This window comes from Neophocaena asiaeorientalis, unplaced genomic scaffold (genome assembly GCF_003031525.2).
Source record: "Neophocaena asiaeorientalis asiaeorientalis breed wild unplaced genomic scaffold, Neophocaena_asiaeorientalis_V1.1 scaffold240, whole genome shotgun sequence".
Classification (NCBI taxonomy): Eukaryota; Metazoa; Chordata; class Mammalia; order Artiodactyla; family Phocoenidae; genus Neophocaena; species Neophocaena asiaeorientalis.
This window is the reverse complement of record NW_020185331.1, coordinates 4,591,452-4,615,422: the sequence shown is the minus strand read 5'-3', so window position 1 is coordinate 4,615,422 and position 23,971 is coordinate 4,591,452. Positions and strand designations below refer to the sequence as shown.

The window sequence follows — 23,971 nt, the reverse complement described above, 5'->3', positions numbered from 1 at the left end:
TCTTTTTTCTCCTGCTTAATATCTCTTAACCTCTTGCAGAATACACACACTGGTCAAGTGCCCTGCAAATGTAGAACTTGACCAATAGCAGGAGGAAATGAATGTGAACACGGCCCTAAATCCTAAGCTCACATAAAGAATCAGGGTTATGGCCAGTGCTTCAGAAACTGCTTTGGACAGCTTTGACATGTGGGTGACACATTAAGATACTTCATCTGCTCAGATTCCTTCCCTTGAACCTTTCTAGCATAAGAATTTGGAGGGCTTGGTTGAATTTCTGAAGATGTGGTATACTGTACATTTTTAGGAAGGGCCTTTGGAGCTTAAAGGTAGTGTGTCTAGGCTCCTGAAAATCTATAGGTATTGTTGAAAGTGTGACTTTCCAAAGGGGGAACTGTATTTCTGATAGATACCTAAGCAGTATCTATCAGAATACCTATTATGCTAGGACCACGGTTCTTACCTTTGTGTCTAAGACATATTTTTGTATGATGTTAAAACTTTTGATAGTACATTAAAGGATTAAAAGATGAATGTCTTTTTTTTAAAAAAAGCAGGTTTCAGAAAGTTGAAAAACCTGTCCATTTACTTGTTCACTGTTTGGTATGTTACTGTTTGAGTAGAACTGTTTACTGCCCTGACCTTGTTCTCTTATATCTTTTGAGGTAAAGTTTATATATGTTCCTTTGAACACGCAATCTTTCTCTTTTTCTCAGCCAGTTGTGTCATGAGCCATCTTGTGGCTCCGTGGTTTGTCTAACAGATATCTTCATAAAAATGTAGATCTTTGGTTGAATGAAAATAAAGTTTATAAATCATTAAAAATTTTATGGCACACTTATTCAGGGTTCCTGGTATATCACTGCTCTGCAGCATACTGGTTGAGATACACTTTTAGAAGTACTAAGAGTTTTAAGACTCAATCCTGTGGAATTTATGACTGTATTGGACAAACAAGACATACAGCTGTGAAAAGCTAACAGTGCCTCAGTTTATGGTAGGTTCAGTCTAAGGGTTCACATGAGAGAGAGAAGAATGTTTGGAGGAGTCAGGGAAGTAGAGGCTTAAACTGGATTTTGAAGAAAAATGGGTGAATTTGACTAGTGCCCAAAGGGGGAAGCATGCATTTGTCAGGGACAAAGGTAGGCTGGTTCTGGCAATATAGGAGAAGGTATGGGGATAGGAATGAAAGTAAAAGAGAGATGGCTTCACTGGAGTTCAGTTGCAGAGTGTGGAGCCATGGGAGGTGAGGTTGAATTGAGTAAAGGGAGCTGACATTTGGAGGCCTTTCAAGGGAGATGTGGGTCTGCTCCATGCTCTCCTTGCCTTTGGTCCTGTCCTCATGATCGGCATGTTCCCTGTAATCTCACTTCTCCTTGGATGTTGAGGCTGTTCCCTATTCCCTGGCCAGAAGGATAGGCAGTTTAACACAATATATGATTTTTCGCTGATTTATTTTGAACCTTAATTATAGACCTCTGCTTCTGAGGCCATTGGAGGATTTAGTCTAACGTATAAATGAAGAGTTAGAAGCTTCTTGTCTTGGGCTGTTTAAATACTTGTACATACATTAGAGCCAAATTCTTAGTATTGGTAGCAGAGCTGGTGGGCACAGCCAGTATGGTGGGAAATCTGCTTTCTGGTGAGCAAGAAGATCAAAGAAATCGAGACAGTGTTGAGTTAAAACTCCAAGCCCCCAAGCATCATTTTACATAGCCCTGTCTCCCGTTCTTAGCCCACTTCCCCTTGAGATGGCCTTGTTCTACACTTGTGGACAGACACCCTCCTTTACTGAATAGGCAGCAGGAAGTTATGCTTATGGAAATCATGTCAGTCACACAGGTAGGCAACATTGGCGGTATCAAGGGGAATCAAACTTCAAGATGGGGCAAAGAGGGAAATTGATTTGTGATCCAGGAGGTTTCTGATCTCAGAGACTGTGCAGGTAAATGCCTCTCTAATATACTCACACTTCCCCTCCTTCATCCCCCAGCCATTTTTCTTCAAATTCGGTTTATTTATTTGCTTTTGGTTTGGGGTGTGAGTGAGGAGAGGTGAAATGAAAGGGGACTCTAGATAACTTCCTAGATTAATTTCTGTCCCTCTGGACTCACTGTTGCCAAGATTTTAAGGGGCCTGATAGCTTACTGTGGGTGCATGTTGTGTTGTTTTTGTTTAAAATAGGTCATGCACCCAGGAATGCAGTCAAACTATAATGGTGACTAAGTGCCGGAAAGCTGAGAGGGAGGGGGGCCAAGTGGAAAAATGAGCCTGAGGCAAGAGAAAGAGGGCTGGGAAAATGGAAGTTCCACCAGGCCCACAGGCCAGGTTAGAGATTCCTCCATGCATTAATAGCTGTGCCAGAGGTTTATTTACAGGGCACTAATCATTTTGGGGGGGAGCACCCCCACTTTATACCAGTAACTTGAAGAAACGGCCAAGCTGAGAGCATTTCAAGGATGGGAGCAAGAGTCCTTATTGAATTCCCAGGGGCACCTGCTCCTGTCTTCTCAGGCACTTTGGACTTGTTCTGCCCGACTCCCTTTGACTAGGTTGTGACAGATCCCTACAGGGAGGGAGGGATACCTGTCTTCAGAGAGAGGAGTTTTTTTATTCCTTGTGATTTTTCAAGTGTTGAAGCCAATAAGAATATAGATATGATTTGGCCACCGGCTAGGGAAACTAACCGTCAGAAAGAACTGAACAAACAAAAGGGATAAAAAAAAAAAAAAAAAAGCTGAGTTTTTAAGCTGCTTTTAACAAAGTGTAACTGTTTCTCAAGTGAAAGCCAAATGGAATGTTTTTAAAAAGTTGAAATTTGATTTGAAAGACCAGAGCCAAGTATTTTGGTTATGGTGTTGGTTGTGGGAGAGGATGCCTGCACCTGCTGCTTGGTAGCAGCATCTAAAGTTCAACTTTGAAAGTTTCTTGCTTCTGTGATCAGGCCCTCAGGGCAGTGCTTTGACCCTTAGTAAAGTGTCACCAAATGGCAGTTAAGTGACCAGGGAGATGAGAGAAGTATTGTCCTTATCCCAATTCAGGAAATATACTGATTCTTTCTCCCTTGTTTCCTTCCTGCTATGATCCAGAATATTCAATTTTTGGTTTCACCTCCACCTACTAACTTAGACCTAACTCAAGAGGAGAGGTTAACTATGAACAATCTCCTCTTTTATATCTGGGAGGGACATGTAGATAAGATTTGATAGTGGGTCTAATCTTTTTCACTAAGAGTTCAATTCTTTTGGTCCATCCTGTTGACTGCCTTTTATGATCCGAGGTTTTCTAACCATCTAGTAGTGTAGGTCACTCTCTAGAAATGTGAAACTGGGGACCACATTCACCCAGTGGAATAATTCAATAATATATTTTAGCTTTAACATGTGTGTACCCAAATCCTAATCACTCAGCCTGAAAGAGGGCTAATATTTGACATTAGAAGAACAATTTCCAAGAGTTATAATTAAATTAGTTAGAAGAAAAAGAAATGATTATTAGATTAGCTTTAGTGATGTCACTATTCATCGATATAAACTACTACTATATTTATATTTATGTAAAAATAATTAACCTTTTTCAAGTGATTTATAACTTATCCTGTATTTTGTTTTAGTTGTCATTTTAAAACACCATAATTGTGTGAAATACTATCCTTATTTCATAGGTGCGGATATGGACAATTAGAGAAGCTAGGTAACCAGGGTTATATCATTAGTAAGAGGCGGAACTGGGGCCCAGATCCCAGTTTCCTATGTCTGCATTCTGTGCTTTTCTCACAACTTCATTTAATGTTATTTAAATGAAAGTAAATTAAAAGGTTAAAGGTGAATGAAAAGACCAAACTATCAGCAATTATGTGATACATATTTAAAAAAATACTTCCTAAACTCCATCTGTTTACCTCTTCTGAGCTATTTATGGAGACATAATTTTACGTAGTATCGCCTCACCTTTACCTTTATAAATTTGACTTTGTTTTAAAATTACCACTACTTGTTACAGTAATTTCCAAAATGTTTTGCAGTGCTCACATTTGTCGTTTCTAATAGCAATATGTTCCATTGTGTTAGTATACCGTTTTCCCCCACAGACAGATATTTGGGCTATTTCTAGATTTCAGCTCTAATATACAGCTGCAACTATAAATATCTTTGTAAAAAAATATTTTTCTTTTGAATTATTTCTTTGTGATATAGTGTTGGGAATGCTGAGTCAGAAGCTATCATTTAACTTCTTTTCTTGACAGAATGCCTTTCCGAAAGGCTATACCAGAGTGTTACTAGCAATATATAAACAAACCCGAATCCTTTTATCAAACCAAAGCTAGTATGTGGTTCTTCCACTTAATAGATGTGAGGTGATACTTTATATTAATTGTTTTAATGTGCATGTTTGTAAACTATTACTGTTTCGGGATGTTTCCCCAGTGTTTATCATGGGAACTCTGTGTGACTGTTCTGTTTTTTTTTTTTTTAAATAAATTTATTTATTTATTTTTGGCTGAGTTGGGTCTTTGTTGCTGCTCGCGTGCTTTCTCTAGTTGCGGCTCTTCGTTGTGGTGCCCGGGCTTCTCATGGCGGTGGCTTCTCTTGTGGCGGAGCACAGGCTCTAGCTGTGCAGGCTTCAGTACTTATGGCTTGCGGGCTCTAGAGCGCAGGCTCATTAGTTGTGGCGCACGTGCTTAGTTGCTCCACGGCATGTGGGATCTTCCCGGACCAGGGCTCAAACCTGTGTCCCCTGCATTGGCAGGTGGATTCTTAACCACTGCGCCACCAGGGAAGCCCCTGTGTGACTGTTCTTATCTGCTATTTGATATGGATGACAGAGTGTTATCCTGATAGATTTTTATCAGTCCCCTAAAAGCTTTAGGGATAAAACTTTAGGGATAAAACCCGTAGCATTAATTCTTAATTTTCCCCTGCTCTGTTCCTTCCTTGTTAATCTCTTTTTTAATCTCTTTTTTTCTTCTATGCAGTATTTAAAATTTAAATACTTTAAAGCCTTTTAGTTAAAAAAACTATTTTAAATGTACTCTTTTATTTTGGGGGAATTTATTATACCTATTGTGATATGAAATGAAAATTTTTTGCTCTGTTGACATCCAGTTTTATCAAAAGCATTATTATTATTTTAATGAGTATTTTTATCTTTACCAAAATATTACATTGTAGAAAAATTGGGAAATACATTAAAATACAAAGAAGAAAGTTAAAACACCCAAAGTTGCCTGTCCACAGTTAACCATTTTAGAGTCTGGAAATCTTCTAGTGTTCTTTCTAGGCATGCATATTTTTCTTCCCTCCCTTCTTTCTATTAAAGCTGGAACATGTAATACAAACACAACAGCACTAATTAAGTAGTGATTTCTTTCCTTACTTTGAGATTTTACTTTGTATCTTTTAGAATCTTGAAAGCAGGACTTGCTTGCTGTCTTTTAGTAAAGGGTAGTAAAGGTGAAGATATAGTAGATACTGGAAGAAATGTTTGTTTCTCTCCTTTTCTCAGTAGACATGACAAGTTATTACCCTGTGTCCCAAGCAGTGTACCATGTATTGTCCAGTGGAGCAAGTCAAGGAGACACAGGGGAGATATGGGGGCCTGAAATGGAATGTTCAAATTCTTGCCCACAGTTTCAAAATTCCGTCCAAATGTGCACTTTCACAAGGGACTTGAGCTCTTCTCCCTACCCCCTACCACTCCAACCCACCCCAAAACTATGCCATTCACGTTGCTGCTGAGCTCCCTCATCTCTTACTGCTCCAACTTTCTTCATCCAGAAAGTACTACTGACACTTCCCCTTCAACATTTTTTGAATGAAAAATTTAAAACATATAGAAAAGTTGAATGAATTGTATAATGAACACTCATACACCCGCCACCTAGATTCTACAGTGAACATTTTACTATGTTTGCCTTATCATGCATTTAAAGTGAGTTGCAGATATCAGTATACTTCACCTCTAAACAGTTTTGCGTGCATACATATCATTGACTAGAGTATATTGATTTATGGTTCTTTTTTTTTTAAGAAAAATTTATATACAATGAAATGGTCAAATTTTAAGTTTATCATTTGATACGTTTTTGACAAATGCATACACACTTGCATGACCCAAATTCCTTCAAGATTTAGATATAAAGTGTTACCCCAGAAAGCTTCTACATATTCTTTCCCAGTCAATTCCCATCTCCACCCTGGTGGTCAACACTGTTCTGATTTTTTTCACCATTCATTAGTTACTCTTCTAATCAAACTTCACATAAATGGAATCATACAATATGAACTGTTTTGTGTAAGGTTTCTTTCATTCAGAATGTTTTTGAGATTCGCCCACATCATTGTGTGTATCAATAATTCTTTCCTTTTTATTGCTGAGTAGTATTCCATTGTATGAATATGCACCGAAGTGTGTTTATCCATTCTCCTTTTGATGGATGCCTGGGCTGTTTATAACTTTTGGCTATTATGACTAAAGTTCCTATGAATAGTCTTGAGTAAGCCTTTTGTGGACATATGCTTTCGTTTCTCTTGGGTAATTGCTAGGTCATAGAATAGGTATGTGTTTGGATTTATAATAAACTGCCAGACCTTTTCCCAGGCTGTACCACGTTCATCTCTCACAAGGATGTAGGAGAGTTCCTTATTCACACACACACACACACACACACACACACACACACACACAGGGAGGATTTCTTCATATTTTGGGGCTTGTGTATTCATTTTGATGAGCAGAAAATTTTAATTTTGATAAAATCGAATTTATTGGATTTTTCTTTTATGTTATTGCTTTCTGTGTCTTAAACTGTTGTCTACTTCCTGAGCCACAGAGATATTTTTATATTTTTTCTTCTAACAGCTTTATAGTTTTAGATTTTATGTTTAAATCTGTGATCTATTTTGAATTAATTTTTCTGTATGGTGTGAGGTAGGGATTTTTTTTTTTTCCACATGGCTAACCAGTGGTCCCAGTACTCTTCGTCATCCCTTCTCTGTTAGATAGCTTTGGCATCACTATGGACACTCTAAAGGACAGGCTGTTCTCCTTGGCTTTCTTGATTATCCTAGTGTGGAGGGAGAAGAGTTATTTCTTACTTGTCTCCTAACCCGTTCACTTATATTCACATATTTTCTGGATGTTCTGAGTCCCGACTTGTAAAAAAAAGCCCAGGGAATTTTCTCTGGTTGGCAATGAGTTGTAGTGATTGGATTATCTGCTCTGTCTGGACACAGGATGGCCAGTGTACCAGTGAAGGAACGGGTGAAGGTATCTCAGAACTGGAGGTTGGGGCGCTGCCGAGAGGGGATTCTGCTGAAGTGGAAATGCAGGTAAGTAGCCTCTTGACTCTTTCAAAGCTACCTGGGACATTAAAGAATGCTGGGAAATGAAAAATCTAGTCCTAGCTGGAGTATAAATGTGCCTGTCTTGGGTGATGGGGCACTGGTGATCCTTTAAATACCACAAAAGGGGCATTGGAGGGACAACTTTTTTTCACATTTAAAAAAAGATTATAAAAAATGTAATTTATTTTAACAGATCCCATATTTTTATGATTATAAGAATAATAAATGTTTATTGTAGAAATTTGAAAACAGAAGAGCTTAAAGAAGAAAATAAAACTTACCTATAATCCTACCACTCAGAGGTAACCTCTGTTAATGCACCTCATCAAAAGAAATAAATGAAGCCAATATTTCAGCTCATCTTGTTTTACAATTTAAAAAAAAAATTTTCTACTCTAGAGAGTTACAGCTTCACTCTTGGCTTCCTGTAGCCCTCTCCCCTACTTTTATTAAAAAGCAAAATAGGATCTGAAGGTTTGGATATGTATGTTACAGGAGGTAGAGCTTGGAAAAAAATGGCAGGAAATTTAGATAATGACTTTGGCACTGCTAATGCCACAAATTTTATACTTCATTGATGCTGAATTATTTCATAGTTATTATTTGACTCCCTACCAAAAAAGTGCTCTTTGTTGATTGGTTGGAATGGATAGGGAACATCATGATTCCACATTCCAGCGGACCTGGACCTGTGCCGATAGGTTCAGGCAGGCTTCTTCATCTGATGACCTTTTTCTCTTGCTTATATACAATTTCTGCTGCTTTCACTGACACAGGTTACTGCAAATTATGTGGTGGTGATGATGGTAAAGCAACTACAGGGGAGAAAGATGGATTTGTATGACAAAGGGCTTTACCCTCTGCTTCCCACTTTTGCCTTTTATTACCAGAAAGAAGAGTTTATTTCTCTAACAAGGTTTTGTTCCTGACGTCTATTCGGGCTGGTTTCAAGCAATTTGGCAAATAAATACACAAAATGGTTACAAGGCTGCCCCGCGATTCTCCACTGTTCACCTGACATGAACCTGGTTTCTTGTCCTGGGCAAATGGCTGTTTACCAGATGGCTCTAAACACATGAATTCCAAACCCCTCTGTTTGCTGCCCACTTGAGTGTGCCACAAACTCGTGCAAGGGATGTTGAAGAGGAATGTGCATAATGAATGAGAGCGCAGGCATCTGCACACACTCTACACATGTTCCATATAATATTTGCACACGCTTGTAAAAACCTCATGTGCAGAAACTAGATACTACAAAGTCCAAGCTGCATTTAATGGTCCATCTTTGCAGAACTTTTCCACATTCCTATGACACTTGTATTAAGGAGTCTGGGGAAGAAACACAGCCCAGTTTGCTCAGACAGGCTTGGCAGTGGGAGATGGTGTCTCTATAAATGGGGATGAATCATCTGTCCCTATGCTTTGCTTGGGACCTGGTAGCTCTAGGACCCCTATGTGGTGTAGGACAGGCTGCTGGGATGTACCTTGTGCAAGGGGCTTAGTCCCCACCAGAGAGCATGGTGTCTGGCAGAGTCTTCTTTCTTCTTAAGGCTCACTCTGTGCCATGGGACTGACCTGTGGTTTCTAACCTTTTTTCCTCCTGCCAGTTTGTAGAGGGAATCTTTAACTATTTGTATATTTCTTTTATCAGCTGCCTGTGAGAGCCAACTATTTCTCTGTAGTCTCTGAACTGTAGTAGACTGCTCTGGAGCTATGTTTTTCCATTGCCACACTTACCCTCTAATACAGAAATGTAGGTATCCTCTGTGAGGATCTAGGAATTTAATCAGTACATTAGCATCCTTTCCTAAATGGCTTTATTCCTTTCAATTAAAAATGGCCCTTTTGGGCTTCGCTGGTGGCGCAGTGGTTAGGAATCTGCCTGCCAATGCAGGGGACACGGGTTCAAGCCCTGGCCCAGGAAGATCCTACATGCTGCACCACAACTACTGAGCCTGAGCTCTAGAGCCTGCAAGCCACAACTACTGAGCCCATGTGCCACAACTACTGAAGCCTGCGTGCCTAGAGCCTGTGCTCTGCAACAAGAGAAGCCATGACAATGAGAAGCCCGTGCACTGCAACGAGGAGTAGCCCCCACTCACTGCAACTGGAGAAAGCCCGTGCATAGCAACGAAGACCTAACACAGCCAAAAAAAAAAAGGCCCTTTTGCTCTAGTAAGACAAGGGAATGGGGCTTCCCTGGGCTCACTCTTTTCCTTTCTCTATCACACCCTAAATGATCTATTGGGAAAGAGGTGTGTATGGAGGTCCTGGAACCTTGAAACTTATCACTTAAACTTCAGATCAGTGAGGACACAGAATGAAAAAATTACTTCATCTGGGTGGAAGGTTTCTTTTTGCCCTTCCCCACCCCTCAATCATTGCATTTTCGTTGCTCTGCCTACCCACAAGAAGTATAGGTAGCCAGTAATTCAAGCCTTAAGCATTCTCTATTTATTTATTTATTTATTTATTTATTTAGGCCGCACCACGGGCAACTTGCAGGATAGTTCCCTGACCAGTGATTGAACCCAGGGCCATGGCAGTGAAAGCGCTGAGTCCTAACCACTGGACCGCCAGGGAAATCCCAAGCATTCTCCATTTAAAAGTGATATTTAATTGGTCTTTTATTCTGACTTTCTTTTAGAAAGTCCAAAGAAGATTAGGTCACCACAAAGCTCAATCACTCTAGTTTTCTAAAGGTAGCCTAAGGGTAGGTAGTTTTGAAGGAGGGGAGTGAGGTATAGACTTAACCTTGCAGGTTATTGCTAAGTTGGGGATTGGTCAGCCTCTCTGGAGTTTGAAGTTGAATTTTCATGCTATATCTTCTTTTTTTTTTTTTTTGAGGAGGTTTCTTCTTTTTTAAAAAAATTAATTAATTAATTTTTGGCTTCTTTGCTGCGCGTGGGCTTTCTCTAGTTGCGGTGAGCGGGGGCTACTCTTCGTTGTGGTGCGTGGGCTTCTCATTGCAGTGGCTTCTCTTGTTTCAGAGCACAGGCTTTAGGTGTGTGGGCTTCAGTAGTAGTGGCATGCGGGCTCAGTAGTTGTGGCTTGTGGGCTCTAGAGTGCAGGCTCAGTAGTTGTGGCGCACAGGCTTAGCGGCTCTGCGGCACTTGGGATCTTCCCAGACCAGGGCTCGAACCCGTGTCCCCTGCATTGGCAGGCGGATTCTTAACCACTGCCCCACCAAGGAAGTCCCTTCATGCTATATCTTGATGATCCTTAAATTTTGTTTTCCATCTCTGCAGTCAGATGCCCTGGATGCAGCTAGAGGGTGATTCTCTGTACATATCCCAGGCTAATTTCATCCTGGCCTATCAGTTCCGCCCAGATGGTGCCAGCTTGAACCGGAGGCCCCTGGGAGTCTTTGCTGGGCATGATGAGGACGTTTGCCACTTCGTGCTGGCCAACCCGCATATTATCAGTGCAGGAGGGTAAGTGCTGCAGGCTTCTCCTTCCTTCCTCCTCCTCAGTATTCTTCAGAGACCTTCTGCTTGCCTCTGACTTTTCTGTCTCAACTCCAAAGGGATGAGTAGGGAGACTAGAAGAAGGGGTAATGTTTTTTTCCATTTAAAGCAGGTACTTCATAGGGTTAGCTGGAGAAGGAAAACAGGAAGAGCCTTTAATGAAAAGTGAAACTGGTTTTGATACGCTCAAGTGGGAGATTTGTTTTGTCTCTCAGCTCTGTTCAGCCCCAAGTATACTGAAGAAGTAAAGGTATCTAGAAACTCAGCACCTTATTGGGCTGAATTGTATAAAGCTTAGCAAATTTGGAAGTCATTGGAGACTCCGGCTGTTTCTCTAGACTTGTTCTTTTCCTACAGAGAGAATAACTGGCTCTCGGGGGTTGGCTTCTTATTTCTCTTGTAGAGATGGGAAGATCGGCATTCATAAGATTCATAGCACCTTCACTGTCAAGTACTCAGCCCATGAACAGGAGGTGAACTGTGTGGATTGCAAAGGGGGCATCATTGTCAGTGGCTCCAGAGACAGGACGGCCAAGGTGAGGTGGTCTCCCCCTTACATACTGTTATTTCCTACTGTCTATAGGGAGTGGGGTGGGAGAGGGTGGATAGGACCTTGAGTCTCAGGATTGGCTGAGGGCACTGAGTTGGGGCAGTGGGGGAAACGACACAATAAAGAACTCACTTATGTGCCTCTGGCATGCAGCTTGCCATGCCAGGCTATGTCCCTGCCAGCTGGCCTGGGAAAGGAGTGGACAGTGGCTGAGAAGCTTGCCACTCACTTGAAATGTGGCGTGAACTCAAAAACAGAGGGCCTGGCCAGCTTTTCCTCCCTGAGCTGAGTTTCCTCAAGTTTGTGGGTTGAGTTCTAACCCCAATATTTTATTTTAAAATCTCCCTCCTTTTGCTCGCTCTCTGTTTGAGAAGGTTAATTTTTTACCACCTTGTTTATAAGCAATCGGGCTGATAATTAAAATGTGTTTTTACTGCTTCTCTGGAGAGTGATGTGGTCAGTAAGCAGTGGAAAGACGACTAGAGGAGGGCATTGTTTGTTGTGTCATTGCCAAGTTGCCTGGTCTAAAGTCAGACATCTGCCAAGGCCCAACAGAATGAGACTGATAAAGTAGTGTAACCCCTGCTTTATGGACTCAGCTCCTCCACGTCTGGGTCAAATAGGCTTTCACCCATGAGGCAGAGAAGAACTTTCTCCATCCCTGTGTCCAGTAGCCCTTGCCAGGACCCACACATGCCTGATCCTTTGAGACTGCTGTGGGAACTTGGCTGATAATTCAGCTGATGGTGCAGGAAGCTCGATAGGTTCTTGCTTGTGTGTTTCCCAGCATCTGGAGACTCCACAGTGCTAATAGGAGCAAAATGCTTGACCATGTCAGCAAATGGGACTCTAGGACACATAAGGAGGGGACTCAGGAGAGAGAAGTTGCAATCTTTACTAACTTTTCTGGCTCCATGTTCCCTCTAGTGATTACACCTTCATGTGAAAATGTTGCTAATTTATGTAAAAAGAAGGACTAAATATGTTCCTTTGTATTTATGGAAGTTTCTCCTCCCTTTGCTTATTTTTTCCTTACACTTTGTATTTTGTCAGAGAGACATGTGCGTCAGCACAGGGAGCCTGAGAAAAATTCAGAAATCCTTCTTCTTCTTTTTTTTTTTTAATTTAAAACAACAAATTTATTACCTCCCAGTTCTGGAGGCCAGAAATCTAAAATCAAGGCTTCTTCTTTTTAATTAGTTTTTATTGGAGTATAGTTGCTTTACAATATTGCGTTAAGTTTCTGCTATACAGCAAAGTGAATCAGCTATACGTATACACATATCCCCTCTTTTTTAGATTTCCTACCCATTTAGGTCACCACAGAGCATTGAGTAGAGTTCCCTGTGCTATATAGTAGGTTCTCATTAGTTATCTATTTTATACATAGTAGTGTATGTATGTCAATCCCAATCTCCCAATTCATCTCACCCCAGAAAATCTTTTGAACCAACATGGAAACTGTATTTCCTGTCTCTTGCTTCCGAATCCCCCACCCCATACTTACTTCAGGTTTCTGATTGGTCACTGTCTCTGTACCATTCCTTGTAAAGAGACCAACCTTAACTTGCTATACTGCTCAGAAGTCAATTTGCACAGAAACCTTTTGTGCATGTGGGACCTAGATATTCTCATCTCATTCTAGCATTTTCTAGCATTTCACAGCTTCAAGCTTCCCCGTGAAGCCTTCAGTGACATCTCTTCTATCCATTTCTCTGTGGTATGACACCCAGAGCAGTATACAGCTAAACTTTATGACCACAGGTGGCAATTCAGGGCTATAGACTGCTTACAGTTGAAGATTGACAGCAATTTTATTTAGGATATTGGGTTAGTTTCATGTTTTAAGTACAATTATTTACTGGTTTAGAGTTTTTAAGCATTAAAATTGGTACTTTCTAATTCTAAAATTGTCACTGCAGTAGATCCTATTCCTTTTGAGGATTTCTTTTTAGTCAGTGACAGAATTCTCCCCCCTGGTTCTTCAACTCCAGGAAGCTAGTCAGCTGTTTTGCGATTTCCCAGTGACCTCCAGGCCAGCTCATCTTTCTGGCTTTCTGGATGCTGCTTCTGTTCCCTCCTTCTATTGTTGTCTTTGCATTTAGCCGTCTTCATCTTCCTGGACCCTGTTCACATTACCCACATTTAGTCTTTTATAACTGACTTTCCATTTCTTTTTGGTGGCATCTGTAATTCTCCAGCTGCTTGTACAGGTTTCTAATACCTGAACCTACCTAAGAACTTAGTCACGTTTGTCTGTAAACATCTATAGCCTGTTTTTTGGGAGTTCCCCAAAATGGACTATGTTTTAGGAAAGAGATTTATTGGGGTGAAGGGAAACAAAACATTTTCTTTGGAAAACTTCTGAGCTAGGGACTGCCCAGAGAGCTTCCTTCCCCTGCCCCCAATCCTAGTTTCAGATTTACTGTGACTTAGCTTGGATTGCCCCTCTGGGCTTTGGTGAGGCTGGCCTCATTCTGAGATGTGATAGGATGGTAGCTTACGTTCTTGCTGGGCCTGGGCCAGGTCTGATCATTCCTTCATTTTTTTCCGTTTTCTTTATTCTTTCTTTCATTCTGATAAGTGCTTACTGTATGCGAGGCTTCAAAGGGGAAGAAGATACAGCCTTTCCTTAAGGGGAGTTGAGACTGCATGCACTAGCTATGAAGCTATGAAGCTGGTTGGAAGTGGTCAGGACTATGAAGTTTAAGGCTCTAGGGAAAGGGCCAGAAAGTTTGGAGGGTGGAGAGATCACATTTGACTTGGAAGGGGAGATTTTATAAAGGAGGGAACATTTGAACTGTTGTTTTTTTTTTTTCTTTTAGGTGTTTTTCAGTGCATAGGTTTGCTTTTTATGTTTTATAATAACATAGAATGTAACCAGGCCCTGTGCTAATAAGCACTTTACATTTATTCATTTCCTCATTCTATCCTTTAGGGTAATTTTTCCCCACATAATCATGGTCATAATATATCTATTTTATAAATGAATTTTTATTGGAGTATAGTTGATTTACAATGTTGTATTAGTTCCTGCTGTACAGCAAAGTGAATCAGTTATACATATACATATATCCACTCTTTTTTAGATTCTATTCCCATATAGGTCATTACAGAGTATTGAGTAGAGTTCCCTGTGCTCTACAGTAGGTTCTTATTAGTTATTTATTTTATATAGTAGTGTGTATATGTCAATCTTAATCTCTTAATTTATCCCTCTCCTGCCTTCCCCCTTGGTAACCATAAGTTTGTTTTCTATATCTGTGACTCTATTTCTGTTTTGTAAAGAGGTTCATTTGTACCATTTTTTTAGATTCCACATACAAGAAATATCATATGATATTTGTCTTTCTCTGTCTGACTTACTTCACTCAGTATGACAATCTCTAGGTCCATCCATGTTGCTGCAAATGGCATTATTTTGTTCTTTTTTTATGGCTGAGTAATATTCCATTGTATATATGTACCACATCTTTATCAATTCCTCCGTGAACGGATATTTAGGTTGCTTCCATATCCTGGCTATTGTAAATAGTGCTAAATAGAACATTGGGGTACATGTATCTTTTAGAATTATGGTTTTCTCTGGATATATGCCCCAGGAGTGGGATTGCTGGATCATATGGTAGTTCCATTTTTAGTTTTCTAAGGAACCTCCATACTGTTCTGCATAGTGGCTGTACCAATTTACATTCCCACCAACAGTGTAGGAGGGTTCCCTTTTCTCTACACCCCTTCCAGCATTTATTGTTTGTAGATATTTTTGATGATGGTCATTCTGACCTGTGTGAGGTGATATCTCATTGTAGTTTTGATTCGTATTCATAATATATCTTATATGCCCAATATACCCTGCTGTGTCTACTTTATTTTATAAGGTTTTCCATTATTATTGCAAATTACTTGTGTCATCTTTAATGGCTTCACAATGGACTTACCATAATTTAGTTACTATTTTTCCTATTGGTGGATGTTTGTATCTATTTCTTTCCTATAGTAATAAGGACCACCATTATTGATGCCTAATGTCTGCCAAATACTGTGCTTCTGTGCTGGGTGCTTTACACTTATCTTCATTTTTCCACACTGCAACCCTAAAAGATAGGCATTATTTCCCATTTTATACATGAGGAAACTGAGGCTAACAAGTTATAAAATATCCCTAACATCAGAGATAAATAAGTAGCAACTGGGGTTCAAACCCAGATTTGTCTAATCCTAAAGCCCACGTATGCTTTCTGCTATTGCAGGCTGCAGGGAATATTTTTATCATTTAGGTTTTTCTTCGTTTTAGGATTATTTTCTTAGGATAGAGTCTCAGCAATAGAATTACTGAGTCGAAGGCTTTGGTTATTTTAAGGATCTTGATACATATTGCCAACTGCTTGTGTGTGTGTGTGGGGGGGGTACGTGGGCCTCTCACTGCTGTGGCCTCTCCAGTTGCGGAGCACAGGCTCCGGACGCACAGGCCCAGCGGCCATGGCTCACGGGCCCAGCCATTCCGCGGCATGTGGGATCCTCCCGGACCGGGGCACGAACCCGTGTCCCCTGCACCGGCAGGCAGACTCTCAACCACTGCGCCACCAGGGAAGCCCGCCAACTGCTTTTTATAAGGACTGTGTGAATGCCCACTCCCACTGAGTTATATCTTCTCCAGGGTTGGGCCTGTTTTGAATTTGATCACTGAGGGTTAAGATGTGATCAGCATACTCATGTTTTGGTGGATGGTGTGCTACTACTGGTGCAGGTCAGGAGGGCCACTTTCCCCAGATCGTGCTTGGGAAATTGGCAGCATGCTTCCAGAGCCACCCCTGGAGACCAGGAACCTTGTTCTGTGGTTTTCACAGTCTAGGGATCCACGAGCCTGTTCAGCGGAGGACACTAGTGAATTCAGGCCTAGGGCTGCCCCCAGAGATTTTGTAATCAGAGTCTCTAGTCACCCACACCAAACAAGAACCTGCCTCCTAGGTAGTTTGCATCAGGGAAAAGACAAACCTCTTCTAAGCCAAGGCTGTCTGAAAGAGGTCATTAGATGCATCTAGTTGCTACCAAAGTGACCTAATCCAGAAGAATGAGCCAGAATCCTGGCATTCCAGGAAAATTGTGGTGTTTACCTTTGTTTTCTGCCCTTCCTTATTCAGGATCTTCTTGTTAAATTTATTTTCTTTTCCCGGTGTTGGGAAAAGTAACTCACACCCTTCTCCCCCTATCATAGACACACAAAATCTAAGAAACACTTTCTCCTTTTATAGAGAAGAGATATCATGTGATCCTAAGAAGTCAGGACCACCCCCACTCCATCACCTACCCCTTAAACTCAAGGAATGTTTCCTGAAAGTTCTTCCATCTAAGGTCCTGTCTGACTTTTTTGTGTTCCCCTTATAGCACTGCAGGGACCTTGAGAGGTCACTGATCCATCTGGCCTCCTCGGGATCCCTCCTTGGCTGCTGTCTGGGGACAGCCCTGTACATTTGAGGTTTCCTCTCTGTTTGGTTAGAGGCTTAGTCCCCTGCGTGTGTCATCTGGGGTAGGCTGAGGTGAGGGGGCCTTGTGCTTAATGGGAGATTTCTAAATGCACTGACCGCTGAGAGGGCTCTGTGAGTGTTGATTAGAGTTAAGCCCAGAGTGGCTGCTAATGTACATTCCTGACTGATAGGGACCAGATAATGTGCTCCAAGCAATATTTTTAACCAGTAGGAGATATGGAAGCTTAAAAGAGTTAAGCTTTTCTGCTACTTTTGGTGACACTAGGTGCTAAATTCCCTGCTGACATGAATAGCACTGGATTCTGGGCATTATCAACAAACAAACAACAACACACCACCTTCCCACTTTGAAGTCCTCTTCTTCCATTTTTCCTTCCCTTGGATCTTTCTTTTTACTCCTCTCTCTCTAATTGTAATCTAATTCTATCTCTGTCCTCTCATACTGGGCCTTGATCTTCCTCCCTCTCCCTACCTCCCCAAAGTAAAATCTTGGTGAGAGATAGGAAAAGGAAAATCCACTAACACGGGGAGGTTATTGAGAGAGGCAAGCCTCACCTGCTCACGCTTCTCAGTCAGGTCTCAGCTGAGGAACGTGGAACTTCTGATTCCCTGGTATACAATTGGCTGCTGCATAAGGGCTCTCAGGTGGACGTGAAAGGGTGGTTAGGACTGGGAGCCAGCGTCTGTTCGGGCAGTAGGCAAGGCAGAAGCAGGAGAGGTCCCTCTGCTGCTACCCCGAGCTCTGTGTGTACAGGATAGAAAGGATTCTCCATTTCCCCACCCACCCTAGGAACAGTGACTCCACCTGGTGCATTTTCCAGCCCTCATCCCGATCCCAGGCAACGCCAACGAGAGCATCTCCTCTCCTGTTTCCAGGTATGGCCTTTGGCCTCAGGCCGGCTGGGGCAGTGCTTACACACCATCCAGACTGAAGACCGAGTCTGGTCCATTGCTATCAGCCCATTGCACAGGTAAGGGAGATGTTTTGGTGTATGGTTTTATCCCATGTAATAATGCTTTTATTTTATGAGGTCAGGTGGGCGTCATCAGGAGAGGCTTGGGGCCCACGTCCAGTTGGGCCCTCGTGCAAAATCATGTATGTGGAGTAAATTTGTTGACAATTATAGCAGAAGTGCCAATTTTGATGACGGCTTTACCCTACCCTTTGGTCGGACTGGTGTTTCTCTAGTTTTGCCTGTGACTGAATGAGCCTTGCATCCTGAATTCTGCTTTCTAGGCTCTCTTGAACCCAGGCAGGGCCTCTCTCCCCACCAGCAGAGTACATAGACACCCTCTCTGCACATGCTCTGTCAGGGTGTTTAGTGTCTTCTCCCACTTCCTTCACCCCTCACTCCCCACCAAATGATCAATGGGAAAGCTGTAGGGCTACTACCCTCCAACATCGGGTTTAAGTCAGTCACTTGTTTTATGAGAGAGTTGATCCCCTCTCTTGGCTCAGCCCCCTTCAGCCTTTTTCTCCTCACCCCAAGGAGCCTGCACCCCTCCTCCTGCCCCTTCCACAACTTTCTTTCAAATTTTTTTCCTCCTAAAGAATTAGAGCCGATTAGCCACGTCATTAATTCTTCAATTTGACGGCTGATATAGCAGGACCTGAAACACATTGCTGACCTCAGAGAATGGAGACCCCGTTCCTTAGCATATTGACGATGGGAGAAGTTAATTAAAATTCCACAGAGCGGAGGTGTCGGCTAACCTATAAACCTGTCGCTGTTCAGAACAAATCATTCTAGCAATCCTAGGAAAAAGGGAAGGAAAGACCAGCAGGGAGTAGAGAGGCCTAAGTGTGTGGGAGCAGAGGGTGGAAAATGGAGCCATTGAGCTCTGGCCCCTCCTCAGTTTCTTCCTAATGCTGCCCCCTTTAAAGCCAGTTAGCCAAGCCTGGGTGTCTGTGGGCTGGATATGTGTATGGGTGGGAGGTGACAGGTAGGCTGGTGACTTCATCTTGGTGGTTACCTGAGGACTCCCGCTGGCTTCAGGAGACTGGGGTGGCCTGGGGTGAGGTCGGTGGTGGAGGGATGCTCTTAAGGCTGGAGATGGTCCATGTGCTTCCTGCACATGGAATTAGGCTAAAGACACATACAGGCTCTCCCAGCATCCCCATCTTCATATCCCTCTACTCTAGCCACCTCCTCTGGAATGTGTTAGGCTACCTGTTAACAGAATAGAGCGTGGCAGCTGTTGAAGATGATGTCAATAAAAGGTTGAGGACAATGTCTGCCTTGGTCACTGAGAAGCAGTTTAGATCACAATAAACTGACTTTGGGGCTTTTTCGGCCACAACTTGGAAGCTGGCTTTGAGGAAGGACCTAGCTTCCTAATATTACTAGCACTGCTCTATAACTACTACTGTTAACAGCAGCTAACATTTATTAGTCATATGTTCTATGCCAGACCCTCTGCTAAGTCCTTGATATGCCCCATCTTTGGTGAAAACCTAGGTCTCATGTTTTCTTAACATTCTCCTTAAATGTCTTCTTGGTGTACTTTCTTGCCCCTGGGATGACTCTTTCATTCACTGTTGGCTGGCTGTTTAGCTCCATGACCCACAGTTATTTGAGATGACCTTTTCCCCAAGTCCACAAATGGTGTCTTGGACTGTTTTTAAAAAGTAGTTTGTATTTGGGATTCTGTCATTACACTAAATGACCAGAGTATATGTTGGTGTTCTCTCTGCTTCTTTTTCTCTTACCCCAAAAATATATTGGGATAGGAATCTTTTCATCTTATTAGATCCATTTCTTCTCACTGTGTCAATGAATTTGAACCTTTCAGTAAACTGATCCATTTTCCCAATCTTGGAAGACACTGCCTCCTAGCTGTAGGGTCTGTTCTGGGAAACTGGAGTTCTGCTTTGCCATCAACTAGCAGGGTGGCCTCGGGTAAGTCCTCGGAGCCGTGGTTTCCTCATCTGTTAAATATGAATACCATTTCTTTCATAGTCCTTACTAGGTTATTGTGAAGATGATCTGAAATAATGAATATGAAAATACTCTACAAAGCTAAAAGGGCTAGAATCTTGTGTCAGCCAGAATCTCTCCCAGCTGGTAAAGCATTTCTTTAGCTGCTTTAGCTGCTCTCACGTCTCCACCCTTCCCTGGGGCTTCTCCTGTCCCTCCTGGAGTTACACTGCTCTTTTGCATTCTTCTTGAGGTTCGGACTCAGCAGGAATCTCTTTCCTTTCCTTTTCCCCTGTGGTTTTCCTGCCCTCCATGGCTGCCTCTGTTCCCTTCCCTGCCACCTTTCTTGTTGAGTGTGGTCGTCAGGGTCACTAATGTGATGTGACCGTGAACCCCTTGTGAAAAACACGAGAGTGGGTGGCCAGCAGCTGTCCTCCAAGGAGCCTGGACAATTGGGAGACCTGGCACATCTCAGTCTCTTTCTTCTATTTAAAATAATTTGTCAGAGCTATTCATCGTATTTATCTTTGATGCTGGGACTTATCTGCCTTCTTTTCATATGTGTGTACTTAGAAACTTGTAGTATGAAACATGAAATCTCAAGCCCTAGGCTTAACTTGAGGTGTTCAGGACTGGGAGAAAGCAGGTATTCTGTCCTGTGTCCGAATGTCACCTCTTCTTCCTTTCTTGACCTTGAGTTCTTGGTTTGTAAACACTCTTGGAGGATAATATTTAATACCAGTCATGTGCTTAGAGCCATGTTTAGGTACTCAAAAAACAGAAGGAAAACCAGTAGGCTCCATGGGAAGGTGGCAGGCAAGGACCTTTCCCTCTACCTCCTATGTGCCCTCCAACCCATCTTCTGGCCCCAACACTAATAACTCTGCTTTTAGGATTTATGACTTATAGATGCAGCCTTCCTCCTGTAGAGGAGGCCCAACTGGGAGCTGTTTGATGAGTGAAAGGACTGGTTGAGATGGAACTGAATTGAGATGCTGGAGGTGGAAGGGCACACGTCTGGGTGTGATTGTGGGTCCTAACTGGTCTCAGGATACGATCTCCTGAGGTCACATAGAGTTCTGAGCACTTTTCCATAAGTATCACAGAAAAGCAGAATTTTTTAAACATGCAGTACATTGTATTGCCATTAAAAGATTATTTCTAGCTGAATAAAGTTAGTAAATACTCAGAATAAGGAAATGAACTGTTGAAGACTTGATTTCATCCCTTCTATTTTCCATCTCTTTTTTTCTCACTCCCTTTCCTCTGTGCTCCCTGTGCATTGACTGAACACTTGCTGTGGGGTAGCTCTCCTGAGGATCTTGTTCAGTGGTGGGGGAAAGATGGGGGCACAACTGTAGTGGTTGCCAGATGATACTAAGTGCCTGAAACTAGTCTGTTTCTGGTGGAGGAAGAGAGAGGGTCATTCCCCGCCTGGCAGATGGAGAAATTGAGGCTCAGAGAAGGGCACATGTGGGATAGGGCAGAAGAGGCTCAGGTCTCCAGCTTATTGCCACATGCTGTGGTGCAGAGGGAGGGCCATGAGGCAGGCCTTTATGTCACTGCAATGCCTTCATCCACCAGAATCTTGGACAGTAGCTGTGGCCCTTGAAAGCCTCTGTGGGGATCTGGGAACATTCTATTTCTGGAGGCCAGAGTTGAGATAGCGAGGGGGAGGGGAGGAAGGCAGTATGTAATCAAGGCCTGGGCTCATTTGTGTAGTTGTGAATGCTTACACCATCCCAGGAGTGCCAGTGCACATAGATCTTCGGTTTGCAGGGCCCTTCCAAGCTGGCTGGGGGGTGCCTTGATGTTGAAATGAGTCTGGAGCCCCATTGCCCTGTTTGCCTTGGAGGGGAAGAGAGAGGAGCCTACAGTGCCTCCTTCCTCTGCAGACACCATATTTATTGCCCTCCAAGAAAAAGGAGGTGCTCAGAAGAATCCTTTCCCCATCTCCAAGCAACACTTGCTATCATGTGAGTGAGTGTGGTCAGGAAGGCTTCCCAGGACCCTTGGGTTTTAATTCCTTCTCTCTTGTTTCTGTCATTAGGGAAACATATGAGTGGTATAGGTGTGGAAACTTTTCTTAGCTGTGTTATTAAATATACAATATAATTTAGTGTAATTTTGCTCACTGTGGTGGCCTGTTTGTTTTGGGGGGGATTAGTCCAAGTCTGCCTGTAATGTACCGATTCAAATTTGTAAAGTGAGTTGTGGCCTCTGGGGGGTTTTGATGGAGGAGCTGCCCCTTCTTGCTTCATTTCTCCCAGAGGTGAGGGAGAGTCTGGAAGGAAAGCCATCACTGTGTACTGTTTGGTAAGGGGGTGGATTTCTGGGGAGAGTGGGTGTTTGTTCCCAGTGGCTACAGGGTTTACTGTGTGTTGTGTGTGTGGCAGACACATTCACCAGCCTTTTGAAATACGCCCTTCTTTAGTGAAAGGTAATTGCATCTGGAGTTTTCTCTGACAGACAGGTTTGAAAGATTGGAAAAAAGGAGGCAGCCAACTTTTAGTTTAGATTCTTTTGGTTCTCAGTGGTTCAGCAACTCTTTGGCCCTGGGCTTCCTAACTCACTCAGTGCTTTGAGGGGAAGACAAATCAAAAGTAAATGTTGTGCCTCTGAGTTTTGCTTTTTCTAGTTGGTGATAAAGAGCTGGTTCCTGAAGGGGATCCCTAACCTGAAGATTGACAACCTGAAGAAAGACTCTGATGGATGACTTTGTCATGCTTCCCATTGTAGCTGCTCATCCTGATGGTGTGGCCCACAGCTATCAAGATCTGTCTCTTCTCCCTTCCCAGGGTCAGGGGCTTGTCTAGGGAAAGGACACCTTCTCTAGGCGAGGAGTGGCTCAGTGTCCCTTGTTGCCAGGCTGAAGACCACACTAGAGGGAGTCTCCTGCGTGTGGTGCCCCTAGATGAGAGAGTCTGAGGTACAAAGACAGCATGGAAGGACCAGAGACTGGCATGGCTGGAAGGGGCTGCATGATGCCTGGAGAAAGAAGGAAGCTCTGCCTTATGCTAGGTGGGCCCACTGGTCCAGCCTAAAATGACCTAAGATTGGAAAGAGATCAGTGTAGAGAGACAACTGAATCAGAGTCTGGTTCTGCTGAATCTCAGGGCAGCACCCGCCACCCTAGAGTTCATTGCTGGTGCTAAGCCAAGCCTCTCCGGCCGACATATCCCTCAGTAGCAAGGACGAAATGCCACAGGGGTGGGTTTCACTTCCTCAAGACCCTGGATTTCTGCCACTACCCAGGGCATGTTGGGCACAGGGAAGCTCACGTACTGGGCTGCTGGCCTGAGACCTGCAACCCAACCAGCTCTGGCTGGCCCAGACCCCATCTGTGGGAGCGACTCCTTCCCTGGCCGGGAAGGTTGGCTAGTTGGGGAGAACTGACTTAAATAAAGCACTGCAACTAGAAGCAGAGAGTGCTGCTGCGGAAGGCGGGATGCTGTGGACATGGAGTCCGTGCCTCAAGACCATGCCCCTGCTGCAGGGGTACATTTCCATCCCTCAGCCTCTGTTTAAATTCTTTCTTTCTCCGCTCTGTCTCTGTTTCTGTATCTCTCCTTGCATCCCTATCTCTCTTTCTCTCTCCAGATACTTCTTAAGCATTACAGTGTGCTAGACCTTGGGGAAACAACAGTGAACTAGACAGCATAGTCTGATGGAGAGACAGACGAAACTTAGCAAATATGGCATGCTAAGTTCTCAGATGGGGAGCAGACACAGGGGAGAGATCAGGGTCTTCCTCCTCTTCCTGCTGCCTGCACCTCCCAGCTCCAGTCCCTACCTGCACCGCTATTTCTTCTACCCTTCCCACATCAGGAAGAGAGAAGGTAATTTTCCTGCCTTAGCTGCAGCTGACTTTTCTGGGCTGTGTGTGCAATGTGCCTGTGTTTTTCCACCTTTGATCAGTGTTCTGCCAACAGATAATTTAGCAATCACATCCCAAGGTGGAAGCATGGAGTTAATGTTAAAATTAGTTGTTTTTTTTTTTTTTTTTTACACTCTTTAAACTTCAGTGGGTGATGAGGCAGAGAGGGAGGCAGGAGGGTGAAGGGGAGCCATAAATTCTGTGGCTGGTGTAGCTATTCTCTGAGCAGCCGGGAAGCCTCTGATGTCTCCACAGCACTTTCATTAACATTTAAATTAAGGGTTTGTTTTCCAGTCTGTTTTATAGGCAGGGACCTTTCATGGCCTG

The 23,971-nt window shown here is 43.0% G+C and overlaps 1 protein-coding gene across 4 annotated transcripts in view; it reads left to right on the top strand.

Moving 5' to 3' along the window:
* The window catches only part of FBXW4 (F-box and WD repeat domain containing 4), an 82,415-nt gene that overhangs the window by 9,089 nt on the left and 49,355 nt on the right, over positions 1-23,971 (top strand). For 3 of the 4 annotated variants that reach the window (XM_024735080.1, XM_024735079.1, XM_024735078.1), the window contains exons 2-5: positions 7,236-7,331; positions 10,595-10,780; positions 11,217-11,349; positions 17,726-17,820. In XM_024735080.1, coding sequence (XP_024590848.1) covers positions 7,237-7,331; positions 10,595-10,780; positions 11,217-11,349; positions 17,726-17,820 — 509 coding nt within the window. In that variant the 5' untranslated portion in view covers position 7,236. The remainder of the gene's footprint in view (positions 1-7,235; positions 7,332-10,594; positions 10,781-11,216; positions 11,350-17,725; positions 17,821-23,971) is intronic. The other variant, XM_024735082.1, reaches the window with a different exon arrangement.